The sequence below is a fragment of the Lynx canadensis genome, chromosome D1 (genome assembly GCF_007474595.2).
Source record: "Lynx canadensis isolate LIC74 chromosome D1, mLynCan4.pri.v2, whole genome shotgun sequence".
In the NCBI taxonomy this organism is placed as follows: Eukaryota; Metazoa; Chordata; class Mammalia; order Carnivora; family Felidae; genus Lynx; species Lynx canadensis.
In genome coordinates, this window is record NC_044312.2 from 37,830,131 (window position 1) to 37,852,005 (window position 21,875).

Here is a 21,875-nt window from a genome sequence, read left to right on the forward strand (position 1 = left end):
TGTAACTGCATCCTGGCCATTCCCATATTCCTCATCATTTTACCAGAGATACAGGATATCTCTGTGTTCACTGCTCTTGGCCTTTTCGTGCTGGGCAGACCCTAGCCCTAAACAAGCTGATTGCAGCATAATATGTAGAAATGCCACAGGCTTTAGAATTACACAGACTCTGAGTTAAAAGTCTACCACTTACTAGCTGTGTGACACTGGGCAAGTTACTTAGCCTCTCTGAGCCTTGGTTTTCTTATCTATAAAATAATAGCTATAAATTAATACAGATCTAATGTTTTTTTGTAAAGACTAAGAAAAATAACCATATTTAAAGCAGTTGGCATATAATAGATGCTCAGGTTAATTTCGTTCTCTAATTAGGTTACCTAGAAATCTTCAGGAGGGTGAGGGAGTGGTAGTGAGATGGAAGGGAAAGAAAAGTGATAGAATTTTGTATCCGGGAAGTATCCTGCCTCAGGTTTTTTTATAATTATTCTGAACAAACATTAAATAATTTAAGTGGGTCCATGGCACTCGGAAAGCCGCACTTGGATAGATACACTTTAGAGGCAAACCAACAAGGATCTCAAGATCCATGGTGAATGTTTCGTTTCTTATTGATTTATTGGTATGATCGTATGGTCCTTAATTCCTTTCCCTATGATATCTAAAGTCCATGTAATACAATCTAATCACTGAGTCAGTGCACGAAGTACTTCAGCATTTTGTTGTTAATGTTGCTGTTTAGAGAGGCTCTCCTCTTTGAGAACGTAGTAAGTCATTTTTTTGTAAACTGTAATTTATTGAGTTCTTACAACAACGACACTGTGCCAAACTTGTACATGCATCGTCTCATTTCTTCCTATGAATTAAGGGCTATCGTCCCCATTTTCCAGATAAAGAAATTGAGGCTCAGATAAGTAAAGTGGCAAGGTCGCTTAGTACTCAGCGATAGAATAGGAATTTGAGCTCCACTCAGCCAGCTCCAGGGCCTGAGCTCTGAACCAGTGGGTAGTACCAGTTCTCTGCACCTTGGTTTTGGCTTTAAGTTTTCGAGACGGGGAGCACAAGAAGTGAATCCCCAGGAAAATCTGTGCTTGGAGCATCTCGTTTGATAAAGGATAATCTCATGGCTTCCTTGCACCCACACAGCGTTGCTGCATGGGCTTAAATGCAAAGCCACAGAATTATAGGAAGAAAAATAGTAGAACAGCAGGCACGCTACCTGCTTGAATACAACAACTATGCTGATTACGTACTTGGAGGATAATAGTGATGAAGGGTTTCACCGGTGAATCTGTGAAAAGAAGAACCTGGAAACTGTGTCCTAGCTTTCGACTCTTTGGTGTTTCCCATCTTGGTCAAAATTGTGCTCGTCCCAGTTCTCCGCAGCGGAGTGGGGTTGTGTGTGCATGCGCGTGGAGTATTTGGGCCTGCTCCAGAGAACTCCATTTGGTGATGGGTTGTGGGTATTATCAATACCTCCTGACAATGTGTGAAGTATTTTTCATCCACTGACCTGTGTACCAATCGCGGGAGCCGATGGGATCTTGAACCACTAACTGACCTGCTCCTCCAGAAACAGTTTAATCTGTTTGGTCTGCACCAGTGTGAGTTTTATTATATTCCAGACTGTGCTCCATTTGTATCTTTTTCTTTTTGATTTCGTCCTGTGTATAAATGGGCGGGTGGGGAACCCACTTAAATATTATGTCTCTTTTGACTAAAAAGCATTTCTGGATTAATAGCTCACATTTTTCTTTTTTATTCCCCCTCTGTTTTTCAGCTCCAGGGTTCCTTGAAAAGAAAACAAGTAGTTAACCTGTCTCCTGCCAACAGCAAGAGGCCCAATGGCTTTGTCGACAACTCATTCCTTGATATCAAAAGAATCCGTGTCGGGGAGAACCTCTCTGCAGGACAAGGGGGCCTCCAAGTAAATAATGGACAAAATCAGATGATGTCAGGGACCTTGCCCTTGAGCCAGGCACCCCTGCGGAAGACTAATACTCTGCCACCACATACACATTCTCCTGGGAATGGCATCTTCAACATGGGCTTGAAGGAAGTGAAGAAGGAACCAGGAGAGACCGTATCATGTAGTAAGCATATGGATGGCCAGATGACCCAGGAGAATATTTTTTCCAGTAGGTACGGAGATGACCCTGTAGAGCAGTTGATGGATCCAGAGCTGCAGGAACTGTTCAATGAACTGACCAACATATCTGTGCCTCCCATGAGTGATCTTGAGCTGGAGAACATGATCAATGCCACCATCAAGCAGGATGACCCATTTAACATTGACTTGGGTCAGCAAAGCCAGAGGAGCACTCCCAGGCCCTCCTTGCCCATGGAGAAGACAGTGATCAAAAGCGAATACTCCCCCGGCCTGACCCAGGGTCCTTCGGGCTCTCCTCAGATGAGGCCCCCATCAGCCGGCCCTGCATTCTCCATGGCCACCTCCGCCCTCTCCACTTCATCCCCAGTCCCTTCTGTCCCGCAGAGCCAGGCTCAGCCTCAGACAGCCTCAGGAGCAAGCCGGGCCCTGCCGAGCTGGCAGGAGGTGTCCCATGCCCAGCAGCTCAAACAGATCGCTGCCAACCGTCAGCAGCACGCCCGGATGCAGCAGCACCAGCCTCCCAGCTGGTCAGCCTTGCCCTCTTCCGCCGGGCCATCGCCGGGCCCATTCGGGCAGGAGAAGATCCCCAGCCCTTCTTTCGGTCAGCAGCCATTCAGCCCGCAGAGCTCCCCCATGCCTGGGGTGGCCGGCGGCAGCAGCCAGTCGAAGGTGCTGGCTAACTACATGTACAAGGCCAGCCCGTCGGCCCAGGGCGGGCACCTGGATGTGCTCATGCAGCAAAAGCCTCAGGATCTCAGTCGAAGTTTTATTAACAACCCGCACACGGCCATGGAGCCCCGTCATGGCAACACTAAGCCTTTGTTCCATTTCAACTCGGATCAAGCAAACCAGCAGATGCCTTCTGTTTTGCCTTCCCAGAGTAAGCCTTCTCTCCTACACTACACCCAGCAGCAGCCGCAGCAGCCGCCACAGCAGCAGCCGCCACAGCAGCAGCAGTCACAGAGCTCGATTTCAGCGCAGCCGCAGCCGCAGCCGCCGCCGCCGCCGCCGCAGCCGCAGCCGCCGCCACCGCCGCCGCCATCCCAGCCTGCCCAGCCTCTGTCAAGCCAGCCTTTGCTAAGGTCACCCTTGCCTCTTCAGCAAAAGATCCTGCTTCAGAAAATGCAGAACCAGCCCATCACAGGACTGGGGTATCAAGTCTCCCAACAGCACAGACAGGTAAGGCCGTAAGTTTGCTACTCCAAACGCGGAGGACCCAGAGACCATTCAGCTGGGTCATCACGCTTTGGTTGCCGCTACATTTGTGTGGGGACAGAGTCAAGACCACAAAGACGGGAGTGGTCTTGTTGGATTCCCAGGAAGGCCTCGGGAAGCCTGGCTCGCTTGGGGCATCTGGAGGCAAGAGTTAGTATTTCCTTGTAGAACAGTCACTGCCATTGGGATCTGCAGTGACCAAAGTCTCTTGCTGATTAAGAATGTTGCATTATAATTCATGCCTTTAGTGACGTGTCCAGTTGCCAGTAAGTTTCTGATACGCCCAAGTATTTATTCATCCTGTTGGTGAATCGGTCACTAAGCGGACGTGAACATCGTCCTGAGTACCTGCCATGTGCAGGCTGTTGTGGTTATACGGGTATTAAAATATTGAATATTGAAATAAGCCCAGACACGGCGTTAAGAATATGTAATGGCCAGTATATACCACACCAACTGATGAAACGTATAAATGCCCAACCCATTATAATAGCTGTGACTCCATGCTGGTGCATTAAATAAGGTATGGGCCCTGTCTGCAAGCACATTCTGTGGAGGGAAACGGGCCTTAAAACTACCATTTTAATACTATGGAAAGGGTAATAACATGATAGCCCAGTGGTTGGGTATCTTACCCTGCAAGGGGAAGTGTTTTGGAGAAAGTAATGCCTGCGTTACATGTAAAGGATGAAATCGTCATCACTACACAAACGAAAAAAATATCTGTGGTTACCTTATATCCTGTGATTAACATAAAGCAGAAGTTTTATTCTGCCCCAGACATGAATAGGAGGAGGAGATAGCTCTGTGCCTCCAGAGCACATATTGGTGAGTAAGCTCAGATCCCCAGGGAACTTGAGAGAGGAAACTCTTCCTGGAAGGAAGGAAGTCTGAATGTCGCTTTGTGCGTGTAATTTGACAGATCTGCACTGGTTTCCCAGCACAAAGACAACACGCTCCATGTCAAATCAGTATGTCAGGATAGTATGACAGCACTGAGCCTAATTCCAGTCACATTCCTAGAGTAGTTTTCATGGCTACTGCCCAGAAAAGAATACCACAAGGCACCACAGACTGTAGCCAAGCTCACCTTTGCCCTAGATGTGTGCCAGGAGAACCCTGGGCTCAACTGGGATTCAAGAGCTCTGCACCAAGTAAAGCTTGGCCCTCTTAGCCACTTAAGAGGTGTATGTGGGGTGCAGTGGGCGGGGGGGGGGGGGTTAATTGCAGTTGACGAGGAAGGGACCTGAGGAGACTCATGAGTATATTTTCAGAGTTTCTTCTTAACGCAGGTAATTTGGGGATCATTTATAAACAAACGGTATTGTGGAACTACTTCCTAACAGCGTGGATAGCCTTTGTAGTTTAGACGAATCTGGGTTCAGATTCTTAGTCTGGCATTCCCTAACTGTGTGACCTCAAGCAAGTCACTGGACCTCACTAAGCCTGAATTGTCTCGCCTGTAAATGAGGCTGATTAACAATATATCCTGGGATTTTTTAGAATAAAATGAGATAATTTTGGCAATCGTGATAATCATGGAAAGGACCACATATGACATCAATATTTTTTAACAAGTATTACTCTTATGTAGGAGATGTACTGGAGTAAGTCTCAAATTCTAACATAAACAGTTTTAGAGGAATAAAAGAAACCTATCCTTGATTCTTCACTTGATCTTAGCCAAAAGGCCGAGAAGCGATATCCTTGATTCTTTTATTGTCCAGCAGTATGGGGAGTGGGGAGCGATTTACCCTCCCTAGGCCCAGACTTCAGATCATAAAAATGGAAATAATAAGGAAGGAGCTAAATAATCATTTATAGTTAATAAAGGTAGTATCTGTTATGTACCCTGCATGGCATGGCATGTGTCTCTCTTACTTACAGTATCTCATTTCACCTATATGAAGGAAATACCATCATTTGCATCTTACAGGTGAGGCAATTGAGGCACAGAGGGGTTAAGTAACTTTTCCAAAGTCACACACTCTGCTACTCTAAAGTAGCAGGGCCAGGAATCCGATGATCTACTTTGAAGGCTGTACTTTCAGCCCCTAGGCTCTACAGCTCACAGGTAGGATTTGTTGGGAAATGAATGACCATTTGAGGGTCACGGTGAAATTCTGAGAAATAATATTTCTTAAAATATTGAACCATTTTTACATAATCTGCAGAGTAGATTAAGTCCTTTGGGGAGAAAGAAACTCTTCATCTCCAACCTTCAAAGCTGTTAAAGAAAAGAATAAAAAAAAATGTCTGCATGACTGTTGACCCTCCTGAGGGTGAACATTATGGAGCTAACCAAAAAAGGAAATTCACAAGAAGAAACATACCTCTTTGGTGCCCCATCAGCCCTTCTTTGGGAGCCTTCCTGCTACCTCCAATATCCTTGGTCCTGCTTCTGGCTCCGTTGCTCATATCAACTGTCTACCACATTCATGACCTCTTGGTCCTCACCCAAGCGTCCAGGACCCAAGCACACCAGTGGGTTCTAATGGCCAAATCAGCAAACATCTTTCAATGCCTTAGATAATAATTAACTTTTTCCAGTGAATGTGCCACATATGATGCCACATATGGTAAAAATGGAAGCACCATTTCAAGCTAAAGACCCTTCTGTACAGGCTGGCCATGACTACCTATTTACAGCTTTATCCTAACTTTGTAGATTGAATCAAATTGTCTCTTCCTGGTCAACAGTTCTAAGAGGGAGGCTTCAGAAATCCTGTGCCTGAGTTGTAAGCAAGTGTACCAGAGCTCCATAGTCAAATACGTGTTGCCCTTTTAAAAGCATTCACCTTTGGGAGGCTGGACTTATGCTAATAAGGGTGCTATTTAATACAGTTACGGGTTTTTTCCCTCTGGTGATTGTCTTCAGAGCTTTTAGCACATTGAGTGGATTATTACCAGTGCAATAATATTCATCCTTGCCAGGGTGATCTTTGAAAACAGTCGAGATGGGTAAAGCTGCTTTGGGTCAAAACCAAGAAATAACTAATAGGATAGGACTGGATTTAAAGTTTGGTTTGCGAACTTTTTCTGAAGACAAAAATGAAAAATGAGTTCTTCCCAAGATGATAATTTTGGGAAGCAACTTTCATTTGGATGAGCATATTTTGAAGGTTTTTCTAATTCTTATTGTCTCATCTAGTATATTGCCAATTATTCTCAGCTCAGGCAGCATAGTTTTAACCCCACCGTTTATAGCAGACAGTACAAATATGTGTTCTCATTTCAGATTAGCAAACTCTCTGTTACTCAGGACCTAAGTTATAGGAGGGGAGAGATTGGGAATTAAGCAATTCTCAAGTTTATCAACTAGAGCATCTTAAATGAAAGCACTGGTCATGAATTTTTTCTGCTTGTCATACTCACTTTATGTCAAACATAGGAAGATTTACTATGGGATTTGCTAATTGGAGCCCTTTAGCCTTGGAAATGGTGGAAATCTGGGCTTTCTGCTGCAGGATGGTGGATTGAATTTGTCGAACAGTTGCTTGTAATTTACCCAGTGGAGTGTGCAAAGATGGCCTTCTCTTCACACTTTGGAGCTCTGCACCCAGACAGATCTACACGTTCGGGCAAGGAACAAATTGGGGGGAGGCTGTGCCCCTCTCTCTTTACTGGATACCCATCTCTGTTCTCCTAGATGTGAATGGTGTCTAGGACATGGATGTGACATAATTGAATTGTTGGAGACCTCTTTATTGTGCCATGCCTGGGGTGGTTTCAAGTAATCCCTTCTCTGGAGCCTGAGAGAACAAATGGTATTTGGTATTTCACAAAATGTCTTCAGTGACTCTGTCCTGCTGATGTTTGGGGCTTGGCAAATGGAAACACCCCCTGGCTATAATTTCCTTCCCTTTCTGATTTGAAGGTTATGGGAGAGGGCAGGAGAAGGATATAATGCATGCAGTTCTGATTTATCTTCAAGTCACTGAATACTTGTTTAAGGTGTGAAAGAGTTATTGGTTCACTAGGGCTCATGAGAGTTTAATCCAAAAGCTCTAACCTTTTGAACCAAAAAGTGATCTTTTTCAGAGCTGTATAATCAGACACTTAAAAGTGTAATTTTTTTCTAACATTAGATCCATGAAACTCAAGTGAGTTCTATATTTGGTCTAGAATTATCCCATCTCTAAAAATTCTGAGAGGGAATGCAGCCAGTGAATGGATGGTTTGTTATGACCGAAACATAAATTTGTACATTTCCTCCTTAGTTTAAAGCCAAGCTCCTCAATCATATATTAAGAATGTCACCCCACTCTCTCTACCTAGCCAAGTTTATCCTTCACTACTCTACATGTCAACCTTTGGCATAAATCAGACAAGTCTAATGTTCTCTCTTCTTCTTAAGGTAATTTTGTATATATCTGATCTTAAAGATGAGCACCCAGTTGAAGGTGAAGGAATCACTGTACCTCTCGTCTACTGACAAATCCTTGTAATTGCCCAGTGAGAGTGCCAGAGAAGAGACAGAACCTTGAATCAGCTGGGAATGCCTTTTCTAATGGGAAAATAATTATGAATTCGATGTCTTGCAACAATATAACTTCCAAACCACCTCTTTGCTGGGGGCTACAGGTTGGGGAAAGGATCAGCTAGGTAGGCTAGTGCCAGGGTTTGGGCTTAGGAGCTAGAACCAGGTTAAAAGAAGTCAGGAGTGTGAAGGGTTAAATATAAGCCTACCCCAATGTCCTAAACAAGCTGGGACACAAAATCAGTCCATATACTCAGAATCCAGGAGTGAGGCCACAAGGTGGAATCAAATCTGTGGTCATGGGTCAAGTACAAACGACATGAAATCTAGAGTGAAGTTGGGATAGAGCCCCAAGAGATGCGAGGTGATCGTTGCAAATGACCCTTGACGATTCGGTGATTTGCATCGTGACTCACTTTGGCTGGGCTGTGCTGGCAAGAGGGATGAGGGCTGGCACAGGCGTTCCGAGGATCGTCCATGGCAGACCAAACATTATGTTTGCATTTTCATCTTGTCTTTGATAGTTTATCATCGAATCTTGCAAGTTGAAAAGAAAAATAAAACTTTGTTTTTAATATTCCCCAAAACTAGCGCAAAAGCTAGGATGCCGAGTGAATTCCCAGACACGTGTGCTCCTGTGATTTGTACGGAAGAATCTTGATTGGCAAGATTCGCAGGAGGGATTTTGCGTGTGTTTCGTTAGTTTCTGTTAGCTGGTTTGTTGTCTCCGACATTAGTACCAATTCTGTGCCTCATACAAATAACCCAAGTGGTAGATGTTCTCAGCCTCTTTTTTTACAGGCGAGAGCATGGAGGCTCAATGAGGTTTAAATAACTTAGGACTACAGTTTGTAACTGGTCTGATTCTAAGCCCAGCATTAATAACTACTGTGCTGCGTACGTTAAGGAACTAGGTAGGCTCACAGGGCCTTTTTCTCATGTCTGTTTGAAATTTCATGACTGTCTACATACCCCATTCATTTCCACCTCAGGGAAAATGTAAGGCAATTCTGATGCAGGGAAGGATCTCCAAACAAATTTACTTATCTGAATCCGCAGCTCTCTATGTTTCCTGGTCTGCCTTACCAAGAGCCATAAACTAAAGATCTCCAGCTAAATTGAGTACTGCCCCATTCTGAACTCGACCAATAGTTTTTCTTCATTCATTCAAAAAATATGTGTTGAGTGCTTGCTCTAGGCCAGGCACAGTTCTGGACACTGATGCCACTACTCAGAGCAAAGAAGAGGGGATATGGTAAGGGGAAAAAATAAAATTAAAAAGAAAAGTTTTTAAAAAATTGAATGATCAGAGAGTGTTTTCAAACTGAGCTGTTTTCATCATATTCTTGTATCTGGGCTAGGTTGATTTGCTGCCGGGCTTCGTGGTGTCTCTGATCCCAGATAAAAATGGAAAATACCCAGGGGAGTGGTATGTGACTCAGTTTTTAAAGGAAAAAGTTGAAGAGTTTGGTTAGCTTTTTTCAATGATAAAGAAAATTCACTCACTTTCTTGTTCTTTAACAAGATCCAGCAAGATTTAGGAACTGTCCGGGGTCACCGTTAGAGTTTAACAATAGGGTAAAACCATAACTCGTGTATGCATTCATATGATTACAGTTTATTAAGCACCTACAATGTGCCAGGAATTGGAGATTAAAAGATTAAGTGATGCAAAGAGCCCTCTTTGCAAGATCAGAAAGGCATGGTCCCTCCCCTCAATGGGCTTATGATTTGAAAGAGACACCTGCCGCTAATACTTACTGTATTCTTATTGGGTGCATATACTATAATTCTCTCTTGTGTGTTAATAACTAAGCCCAAATCACATGAGCCTTTCCCCTGAGTCTACACGTTCAACTTTGAATGTGTTGTTTTAACCTTTTACAGAGTAGAGCTCTATTTGCTGGATATTCCACTTTCATTTCTATTTTATTTTGTCATCCTAGTATGTAATAGCTCAGAGCACAATACAGTGAATTGGTGTAAAGCAACAATTAATTCCTGTATCCCTCAATAAGGAAATAAACACAATAACAAGAAGAGCATGTTAGCCTTGGAATCATAATGCATAGGGTTTAAATCCACACTTAGGGGAATGACTTCTATTATTCTCACTCCAAGGTCTTTGTCAGCGTGTTGCATCCATCAATAAGAGATGTGCATTTAAAGCATTAGTGTGTAATTCAGCCTGTTGAATACCAACTTTCCAACTAGGGGAAAAGGGGGTATGAGGTTAAGAAATAGATTTGATCCTAGAAATGGAAATGCAAGAGGGTTAATGGAAAATCTGACAGATATTTAACTATAATGTGCATTAACGTAGGTGACTCAAACAATCCCCTTTGCACCCATTCTAATTAGTTTTGCCTTTTCTAATCAGATGTCAGTTGTTATCAGTTTGGTGTGCGTGTGTGATTGGGGGGCGGGGGATGATTTCTTTTTGCGAAATTGAAAAGAAGCAACAACCCATTTAGCCAGTGCACTAATCAGTACATTTTCACATTAGTGATTAATTAAAGTCACGCACAGAGCTTGATATTCAGGAGGTGTTTTTTATAAAGAGTTCTCGGTTTGAAACAAAAGACTGCACAAATGTTTAGACTACTAGGATCAGAGAGATGTAATGTGAGTGAATCATCTTACCCTTTCACATTGTGTTTTAAGCGGGGAAGACCAAACGTACACACACAGAGCCCAGGCAGCGCTCTGGATACTAATTAGAGAACTCTGGCTGCATATTTGCATTTCATGCAATGAATCTGAACAATAAAATGGCACTTTATTCTCCAAGCAATAAATTGAGTAGAGCATAATAGAGGGAAGCCAATGACTACTTTCCTATGCATCCTGCAAAATCAAGCTTCAAGTTCCCTGAGGATGAAAGCATGGGGGTGGTTGACCTGTTTCCCTTTTTTTCTACTGCTAATTCCCTCCACCCTGAATCACTGGCATTTTCCACAGTTTGCTTTTCACAGGAGCTTAAGTTCAGCTCCACCTTTAGGAAACATGAACTTCATAAACAGGGAGCTTTTTTGGCCCTTCTCCTTGCTACTCCACAGGTCTGTGTGGGTGCACGCATGAGTGTGTGGGCCTCACGCTCTGGTCTTGGGCTCACATCTCTGCTCTGTGTCTAGGGGTCTTTGTCCCATTCCCGTCCCCTTGGCTGTATCCTCTCCTCTTTTGCCCTTTCCCTACAGATCGGTTTGGAAATCGTCTCTTTCCTCTGATCTCCTTGAGACCTGTTCTATGGCAAGCCGTAAGTGGGAATTGGGGGGAGGAGAGGGCATTTAGCCACTGGAGCCAGTACTGGCCACAAGGATGAAGAGACTTTTCCTGGAAAAGGATCTGTGTTGGGGAGGGCCATGAGGCTAATGATCTGGCAGGCCCATCTCTGTGTCCCACAGGCCTCTGGCACAAAGGAATGAATTACCCATGAGCAAAACATATCCTGAACAGCCTGTAACCATTGTCCCTTCTCACTTCAAGTGCCGAGAAAACTGGCCTCTGCCACCTTCCTGTCTTGCCAACTTGCAAGTGGAGTGAGCATTCTACAACAGGAATGTGATCAGGTGCCCGGGGGGCTCAGTCAGTTAAGCGTCTGACTCTTGATTTCGGCTCAGGTCATGATCTTGAGGTTTGTGAGATCAGGCCCCGCCTGGGGCTCTGCACTGACAGTGCAGAGCCTGCTTGGGATTCTCTCTCACGTGCTGCCCCTCCCCACCCCCAAACAAATAAACATTTAAACAAAGAATAAAAATAAAATAGGACTGTGATCATGTTTGTCACCTGCCTGAGCCCTGTAAATGATCTTCATTTTCTCAGAATAAAACCAAATCCTCATGTAGCTTATAAAGCCCTACATGACCCAGATCCTGCCAAAATTTACTGGTTTCCTTTTCCAGCTGTTTTATTCCTTGACTCCCACCTACCCATTCACTTGTATTTACCTGCCACACTCATACACACTCTGTACTCTGGCTCCCACCATAAAATATGTCCTCCAGTTCCTGAAAAGTACTATGCTTTCCCTCACCCTCATGTCTCCAGATATGTTGTGGAACTGGAGAAGAATGTTTGGAACATTCTTCTGCTCTACTCGGTCCGGCTAACCTAACCCTACACTTTCTCAGACTCAGCTAAGACATCTCCTCCAAAAGGTTTCCCTGGTCTCCCAATCTGGGTTAGCTCCCATCCTGTACTCTCTCGTAGCCGCTCTCTGGTACTTTCTCTCTTTTAACAGGTATCAGCCCTCCTATACTTTTGTTCTTGTGTGTATTCCTCAACTAGACTGCAAGCTACTTGAGGGCAGCGATTGTGTCCATCTTGTTCACCATTGTACTCCAACCCCTATCATGGCTACTTTGTGGGAGACACCCAAAACATATTTGTTGAGCAATGAACAGATGAACTTCACCATTGACCTTCCTCGCCATCCCTTCTTCTGTTCTGGGGATTTAAGGATGCCAACACATCACCCTCTCCTCCTGAGGAGGAAGGAATGGGAGCTGCCACTTCCACCTTCCTCCATGACAAGTCTGCCCTTAAAACACCATTTGCCCATAGACCTGCACCGACAGCACTAGTTTTCAGTAATGCAAGCCAGAGAAGGCACTCTCCCGGCTCCCCATGGGTTAGACCTCTGGAAGGGGATTCTGCAGAGGCTCTCTTGTTGGAGCCTGGAATCACAGGGGTAAGAGTCAACTAAGAGAATTTTATCCACGACATTCCAAATGATTCTTTTCCGTTACAAAACATGTGTGGGACATTAACAGTTTGCCAGCAGTGACCAAAACCCAATCCCTACCCATAGGTAGTGGAAAGAAATGAGATTCTGTAGTGTTATAAGGTTTGTGACAGAAGTTACCATGTGATATTCAGAGACAGAGGCCAAGCTCTTTTGGAAGAGGTCAAGCGGCTCAGCAGGGCTGGACTGTAGGGTATACAGTCAGGAGAGGAGAGAGATGAGACTGGTAAACAGGGGCCAGATCATCAGAAGACATACAAACCATGGTAGAGTTTAGAAATTCCTCTCGTATGTGTCATCTTTAAACAGAGGCATAACTTGCACCTACAGGAGGTAGTTGCGTAATTCAAACATGTTGAATGTTAAAGAATCAGATTTGGAAAACTCAGTGTAGTTACAGTACAGAGGACACACTGTGGGGCCAAGAGCAAGGAGATCTTCACAATATCTATATGCCAGGGACGTTTTGGATCTGGAATGTGCACACGGTGTGGGCCCCAGCAGCTTCACCCTTTGCCAACCTCAGAATGTCTCTGCACGTTCAGCTTTCCTCTCCCATTCTCTCTGTCACCCCTATGTCCCTAGTATCCTTCAAAAATAACTTTCTGGGGCACCTGGGCGGTTCAGTCAGCTAAGTGTCCAACTTCGGCTCAGGTCACGATCTCATGGTTTATGAGTTCGAGCCCTACATTGGTTTTCTAAAAAGTTAAAAAAGGAAATAACTTTCCATCAGTGCTCCTTCCCCTCTGAATCTCATTTGCTCAATGACCAGGCTCTGAACCTCTGTAGTCAGTAGAATTCCTCTCTCTCCCTTGGGCCCACCCTCCCAGGTACCTCTACAGATGACACTGGTGACGGTCCTCGCCTCTGCCTCAGCACCACCTCTGCTGCTGCCTCTGTGCTCGAGTTATTGCAAAACTCCTTCAATCTCCTTCTTTCCAATTCCCTTGTCCCTCCTAGTAACAGGCTAGACAGTGTGTCTAAGAAATTCTGCCTTGTTCCATGCTCCTCAGGATCAAGGCGAGTGGTTCCAGCCACTTCCAGCCTTCTCTCTGGAATGTGCCCTCACTCCAGATCTAGTCACTCCCCAGGCCTCTACTTCACAGGACCAGCTCTCCTTTCTGTGAATGTCTTTTGCCCAACGATGACCTTTTCCCCCTTGGCTGTGGCATCCTGCCCACCTGCTTTGACAGTTCCAAGGTGTCTCAGAATCCCAGCCTGTGCCCTCACTGCCTATGTTGCTGTAATCGCCCCTCCTCAAGCTGTGAAACAAGCAAAGTTTGTTTCTTCCTCCTCTCGTGTGCACAACATAGTGCCAACACTTTCAGTACCATTCTTATATTGTATTAGCATTTTGTTTTGGTATCTGTTTGCTCCGGTGAAATGAGAATTCCTAGAGGGTTCGGACCATGGAATTTCTTTTTTCCTCCCCTGAGGTCACAGAGTATTTTGTATCTCTCATTACATTCACTGCTTTCTACCTTGAATCGTAATTAAATTTATACATCAACCACGACACTAAACTGCAAGCTCCTTGAGGCCAGAGTCTGTATACAATTTATCTTTGTACTTCCAGGGACTAACAGAGCACCTGAGAGAAAGTTCCAACATAAGGACACAGAAACAGGAAGAGAGGAGGGGAGAGCAAAGGAAGGTAGGGAAAGAAGCTATGATGTGTGTGTGTGTGTGTGTGTGTGTGTGTGTGTGTGTGTTACAGGTTGTATGGGTTTGAAATCAAAGGAAAAGAAATAGGGTCAAATAATTTCTGACATCAATCTGAATACAAAATGTACATTATTGAGAATTTATGCATCGCTTACTTCCAAAAATGTAAGCACCTTAATGATCGTATAGCCTTGGTCAAATGGCTTGAATTCCCAGAACTGAGCTGCTTTATCTGTACAATAATTATGACAACGCCTATTTTGCAGGATTGTTGAAAAAATTCCATGAAATAACCCATGAGACTTACAACAAATACAGGGCCTGTACCTTGTACACAATTCACAAATGTCAGCTTGCTTTCCTTTTCAAACTAAGGACCATCAGAAATGAATCCACTAAAACAGTCCAAACTAAATGTTAGTAGACACTCGGAATGGTTGAATTCCAAAACTGAGCTTTCATTTAACTTTAAGTTTCCAGGCAACTAAGGCAAAGAGAAATTATGTGGGGGATTTAGGGGTCCTTTTTCTTTAGTATGAAAGAAAGCATGCCAGCTCATCAGTGGAGGCGAACTATTTCCTGGAAACAAATTCAAAGGTACATTTATCACTGGGGGAATTAGGTCACATGATGGACATCTTCCACTGAAAATTTTGCAAAGACACCGTGACACTGTTTACTTTGAAGTTTCTGTTATTAAGCTGCATTATAAAACTTGAGTCCAAAATACTGGATTTTAATTCAGTGAATACTTTTCCCTGGGAAGCTGAGATAATGGGGTACAGATGTAATGTTTTCTGAAGCTCTGTATCAATGGTTTTTGCACTTTGTTTTAGCAAGAATAGTTCTCTCTTCCCCTCCCCCTTTCAAGGTTTCCCAGAGACCTCCCTAAAACTTAGGGCCCTTCAGGACAGTCTTCAAACCAGGGTTCTGGCTTATCCCAAGATAGAGTTTAGAGACTGTATAGGAATGCATAATTAAAATTCCCATTAGACTGCCTCACTCAAATCTCAATGTCTCGAATGAGGCTCTGGCAAACCTGTGCATTGTGTAGAGTAGATGAGACCCATGGAATGTCTACCTCAGAATCAGATTTCAAGGAGAGCTTTTCAAAAATCCTTTTAAGCCATGATCTTATCCCTGCATATAGAACAAAACTACAGACTGCAGATGGGCCCCCCACCCCTGTTCACCAAACCAAGCTTATTAAAAATCACCGTGAAAACATTCAGCAATTGGCATAGTTATTTATCAATCAACCGATATTTGAGCACTTCCCATACAGAGAAAACCACGACAGTCGCTATGAGAAATGTAATGGGGGCACCTGGGTGGCTCAGTCAGTTAAGCATCCGACTCTTGATTTCAGCTCAGTTCATGATCTCACGGGTCTCAGGGGTTTGAGCCCCACATCAGGCTCTATGCTGACAGCATGGAGCCTGCTTGGAATTCTCTCTCTCTCTCTCTCTCTCTCTCTCTGCCCCTCCCCCACTCACGCTGTCTATGTTTCTCTCAAAATAAACAAAGGAACTTAAATGTAATGGGTGGGGTACACTGTGTGGTGGGCGCAGCATGGGCATGGGAAATAGGAGGCAAGAATTCTGGACCTAGACTTAGCAATTAGCAATTAGTCCTCGTTTACTTCCTTTGTTACAATTTTATACTATAATCCTGAATTTCTTGATTCTGAAATGCAATTACTCTCCTCATCTTTAAATTGGTTATTTTTATCAAAGTAACATAAGCAATAATTTAAAAAGACACGTAGTACTAAAACACAAAGCGATTCCTTGGCACCCCCTTCCCCTCACCCCTCACCCCTCATGGTGTTTAGAGGAAACCACTTACATCATTTTTTTCCTGCTGGTATTTACCATCAGATCGCTAAATGTATGCATGCCTAATACCTCTTGGTTTGTTAATTTTAAGCAGTATCTATTACATCAGGGTTTGTAAAACTATGAAGATATAAATAATGTTTACAGCTAAGACAAGCCAGCGTATTGTAACCATAATTCCTCTGAAGGAGCTCAGTGTCTACCTTTTTCATTCGTGAAGTTTCTTTGACTCTCTGGCTATGTCTTTTCATACCATCCAACGGCTCTGTAAAACATCTCTCAATTTTCCACCTGTAATTCCTGTCAGTTAATCTGTTTGCTGTTTCTTTTCGTGGATACATCTCCCCAGTAGCCCTCTATCCCCAGCAGCCATCTTGACAGATTTCTCTAGGCCTACAGATACAGCAGTCACCATAGGGCTTCCTGCCTCCATGCTGGAAATGCCTTCATTTCTGTCCTTTACCGGATTCCCGGTTTCTGGATCCCTTGTGTTGTTTATTTAAGCTCTCATTTTGGTGGACTATGTCTGATAATAGCTTCCTGACAAAGGATATATGAAAGGTAAAATGTTGAAACCTTCCAGGAAATCATAACTCATTTGAGATGATAAGAAAAAAACTAAAAATATCAAGAAAGAACATTGTTGAACATAGATAATGTCCTCCTAAGTACATTCAGAGCTACGAGTGTGCAAAGAAGGAATGAAAAAGGAAGCTCCGTTTACGAAGCACTTATTATGAGCTAATTGGTTTCTCCATGACATTCCTAAGAAATAGGAATAATTTTCTCCTCTTTATCTATGAAGAACTCAGGAGCAGAATGCAGTCGCACAGCTTATCTGTGGCAGAATTGGAATTCAGACCATGTTTGTCTGCTTTTAGCCATACTCCATACACTGCATCTCTCAGCCAGAAAGCATAAATGCGCAACTCTTGCCCTTAAGGAATTTGTTCAACCACGTCTTTAATCCAGTGTCAGACATTTGCTATTTTCTAGCCCAATATGCTACCCCCTTACTGTGTGTGTATAATTTAATTCTGATTAATGCAACATCTATTTTCATAGTTCCATGTACATCAAGTTTTATTTTAATATTTTTCTGTGAAATGCTGGAACAGAGCTATTTCCAAAGAATATTTCAATTCTTTATCCCACTCTATTTATTAGGGATTAGGCAGTTACAGTCTGATCTGGTTACAACTGAAAATATGTTCGTGGTTTTTACCCTTCTCCCTGGTGGATTTTGGTTTCTATGCCAGTCAGTTCATTTGCTGACATTTATCACATTTAGCTCCTGCCTAAGGGACATCCAGGATTATTGGTGGGGAATTGCTTCTGGCTGTGTCCTGTACCAGCAGGTTACTCCAAGCTCTCATCCCCTGAAACAAAACAGAATAGTAAATACAAGGGGTAAAAACATAGGAAAGAATTTCAAAATGAATGAAAGAAGATAAAAATCGTTGTTGTTTTTTTTTTTTTTATTTTAATAGATGAGTTACTGACTGATGTGCAAGCAGACAAATACTATCGATGCATTTCATTCGTGTTGGCACAGTTGAAGCTCTCTGACAGCTTTGCTCACCCAGGGGCCCTGACACTTCAGACACAGCTCTCAGTAGGTGAGGGCGACTAAGTGCATGGTCAGCTGCCAGACCGCAGCACGAGGACTGTCCTCCCTGTCTTCTGGGGTGGTGTCTTGGCCATGGTACCAGTATCGCCACTCCCAGAAGCAGAAGCACGAGCCCTTTCATACGGTTAGCGATCAGAAGCAGGTAACCGTCCTCTGAATAGTCTTTTTTTTTTTTTTTTGCAAGAGAGAGAAAGCATGTGTGGGGCAGAGGGCAGAGGGTGAGAGAGAGAGAGAGAGAGAGAGAGAGATTATTCTTAAGCAGGCTCCATGCTAAGTACAGAGCCCGACATGATCCATGACCCTGGGATCATGACCTGAGCCTGTATCAAGAGTCAGTCACTCAACCAGCGGAGCCACCCAGGCACCCCTGAACAGTTTCTACTTTTGAGTATTGGGTTCTAAAAGTTGATTTTTAATTTGGGGGGGGGGGGGCTACCCCTGGTGCATTTTTTCCATAGAAACAATTTAAAGAAAGTGTATTATATCCTCAAGCTAGCCTATACAGAGTCTATTTGACTCATGCGGACATTAAACTATTAGAGTACTGACCACAACTTCTCAAACACTGTATTTAAGAAAAAAATTGTCTGACATGCACTGATTGAGCCAGGCATAGTGGTGGAATCATGAATACAATCTATTTAGTGAAGCAGAGAATCACCGCATAGGAGAGACATGTGAGGCCCGCATGTGCACAGAGCCCTTCACTATGTCAACAACAGAGAGGGGACTTCCACCTCAGCCTGGCTTCAGATTCTGAATGGGAAGGCTAGGCACCTCTTTGGCTAGACTTTCATGGCCCAGACCAAGGGAAGATTGGCCAGAATGTCCCCAGTGATGGGCCACAAGGCTCTTCCTTCTGGTCATTTAAGATACTTGTAGCTTGGGAGCTACCTGAATGCCTATCAGGGTCTCTTCCTATCCATACCAGTTTTGTAGACTGAATTTTGTTTCTCTGATTCATCAAGCTAAAATGATTTTGAGCCATCAGCTCTATTTCCATAGTCTACAAAGAGAGAGCCAGGCAGTAAAGGACCTGCCACCAAGGCAGCCTGGCCCGGTGGCCTTACCAGCTGTGCTCTGACACCACAGTTAGCCTTGGGAGGCATGACTTGGTAGATGAGGGTGTGTTGTGCATGTGTGAATATAATTCACAAAACTATCTTCTTCTTTTACTATTATTCCAGCCATGATGATTCCTAAAATAAGGTTTTGACCATGTGAGAGATGAAATTGAAGTTGTCTGCATAGTCAAAGCCAGAGAGAAAGCCAGAGGGTCAGAAAGGGGGAATAAAAAGTAGGAAAGAGTGTTCCCAAGGGAGAAATGAATGGAAATTTGGGCCAAAAAATGCATTTCTGACCATCTCTTCTGCTGTGTAAAGATACTTTATAAGGCAATTTAAACTCTGAAAAATTGCCTGTTTCTGTTTGCAAATACACACGAAGCCAACCATTCTCACAAAGTTCTCCATTTGTTCCTCCTCATGTTTCATTCAGTTTGGGGGGAGGGGGTGGCTATTGTAAAATTCTTTCACATTTCTCTGAACACTTGAAATGGGGTCAAATCTAAATGAGTATGAATTCACCATGGATCCCAAGGCCCAAAGGTCAGGCTCCACTTAGACAGTTTTGATATCTAAACTGCGCTGCCGACATTCATTTTTGTAGAGCAGCAAGAGAACTGAGTGAGCTGTGTGCTGGTAAAGATTTACGTAGACCTCCTCTTCCTCATACTCCGAGGCAAGAAGGTCTTGATCACCTGTGGATCTGCGTGAGCTTGGGAGCATCGAAGCCCCCTCATCAGTCCACCTTGGTTGCACACATTCTCCAAAGAAGCCAGATGGGTGAGAACCTCGCCAGGCTGTTCTTGGGAGTATGAGGGCAGCCCTAACTTCCATGGGAATGAGATTCTTTGCCAAATTCAGATGCCGGAGGTTTCCCTCAGGGACCATAGCCCATCTTAAATGGAGGAAATTGCTGTGAGAAATTAAGCAGGAAGCTCTAAGGGCTGTGTGTGTGTGTGTGTGTGTGTGTGTGTGTGTGTGTGTGTAAAGAGATAAGCCTTCCATCATTGCTTGCATTATATACATGTGGAGTTTGAAATTTCTCTCCCTGAAATTTCAGGGAGAGGAGCGACTCAGTAGTTCGGGGTAGTTCAGTTGGTTAGGCATCTAACTCTTGATTTCAGCTCAGGTCATGAACTCATGGTTCATAGGATCGAGCCCCACATCAGGCTCTGCACTAACAGTGTGGAGCCTGCTTGGGATTCTCCCTCTCTCTCTCTCTCTCTCTCTCTCTCTCTCTCTCTCCCTCTCCCTCTCTCTCTCTTCTCCTCTGCTAATTCTCTATCTGTCAAAACAGATAAAAAACCTTCTTTTACAAATAAAATAAAATTTCAGGGAGAGAAAACAGTACACAGAATAGGAGGGAAGCTTGTTTATCTCTCCAAGGCTAGTATCTCTACTCATGCATTCATTACGAGATGCACACATTCATACCTCCAGGTTTTACACATCTGTCCTTTTCCCCTTAATGTCTCTGAGACTCAGCTTGGATGGTGATTCAGATGACAGTGAGGCCACACCCCTCAGCCAGAGTCAGAATACCTTTCTGTGGCAATTCTTTTAAAGTGAAGAATTTCTTTGCCTAACCATTGCCTTGGGGTAGGAAAGAGGAGAGTTTATTCACCAATTGATGCTGAAAGTGGAGGCAAGGGACTCCTCAAAGCACGGCCAAGAAGGTTCACCTCAGTATCCAAGTTTAGGGGAGCATGAGACTGTTGCATCACAGGGCCAAGAAGCTCAGACACATTAGCATGTCATTAACATGAAAGGTACTGTCTGAACACCAAGCATTGAAAGCAAAAACATTTTTCACACTGACCCCCGTAGCAGATGACACAGTGAACAGTATCTTCCTAGCCACAAACCTCACCAGCTTTTCCAGTAACCTGAAAAGACAAAGAAAAAGAGAACTTGGGGAAACTCCCACTCATCAGTCAGGTTTCCCCTTAGACGTCACTTCCTTTAGGAAGCCGGTCAGACAGATCCACCCCCACCTGACTTCCCCTCTCTCAGCTCTTCTCACTCTTTATGTTATGCCTTCCAGAATTATCTGTCTTCTGCACCTCTCAGCCCCCAGCAGCCAGCACTTTGTAGATGCTTAAATATGTGCTCAATCATTGATAGGATACTCGAGGAGTCCATGTTAGTTCTTGGAGGACAGGAAAATGGAAAAGATAGACCTTCTGCTCTGGCTGGGAGGAACACAGATACCATACAATTTGGCCAGATACCATACAATTATATATATATATATATATATATATATATATATATATATATATTAGCTACTTCTGTGGTTTATTAGCTTTACTAATAAGAAATAATGAGTGGAATCCTATTGCCTTACATTTCAAGTTTGCTGCAGGGATAGCACAATATCAATAATAGACAATGGATTTCATTTGGGGGAATATTATATCATGAAACATGAAATATTGTCAATATCTTCCCTCAGAAATCTCTGTATCAGCTTTGTGGTATTTAACATTGAATCTCTAAACTTCAGAACTGAAAGCTAAGGCATGATTGGCTTTGTAGTAAGGCTTCAGAGAGTGAATAAAGTGTCACGCTTAAGTTTCTGCTTACATTTCTTTGTTGCTTACTTCTTTTGTTATTCTGTCATTTAATTCGCTTTTTTCAGAGGAAAAAACAAAAGCAAAATAGGTTACGCCCACTTCCTAGCCTCTCCAGCAGTGTTGGTGTGCCTGGCAAAACAGATGACAGAAAGGAAGGGAAGGCTCTTCCCTAAGGGTTTGCTGATTCAATCAGAACACCATTGACAAAGATAACTTGAAATCTGACACAGACAAATCTAACTTTTATTCTAGTGTCCAAAATGACTTGAAATCGGGGCGCCCGGGGTGGCTCAGTCAGTTGAGCATCTCTGACTCTTGCTTTCAGCTCAGCTCTTGATCTCACAGCTTCATGAGTTCGAGCCCAACATCAGGCTCTGTGCTAGCAGCCTGGAGCCTGCTTCGGACTCTGTCTCTCCCCCTCTCTCTACCCCTCCCCCATGTGCACTGTCTCCGTCTCTCTCATGTATTCATAAATACATGAAGTTTAAAAAAAATGACTTGAATTCTTTTTCATGTTGGGATATTTGTTAGGATGCTTTTTGTCCCTCTCACAGTG

General features: G+C 43.7%; 1 protein-coding gene across 2 annotated transcripts in view; it reads left to right on the top strand.

The window, feature by feature from the left end:
* MAML2 (mastermind like transcriptional coactivator 2) overlaps positions 1-21,875 on the top strand; it is a 348,182-nt gene that overhangs the window by 233,140 nt on the left and 93,167 nt on the right. For both annotated transcript variants that reach the window (XM_030331611.1, XM_030331612.1), the window contains exon 2: positions 1,778-3,286. In XM_030331611.1, the coding sequence (XP_030187471.1) occupies positions 1,778-3,286 (1,509 nt within the window). The remainder of the gene's footprint in view (positions 1-1,777; positions 3,287-21,875) is intronic.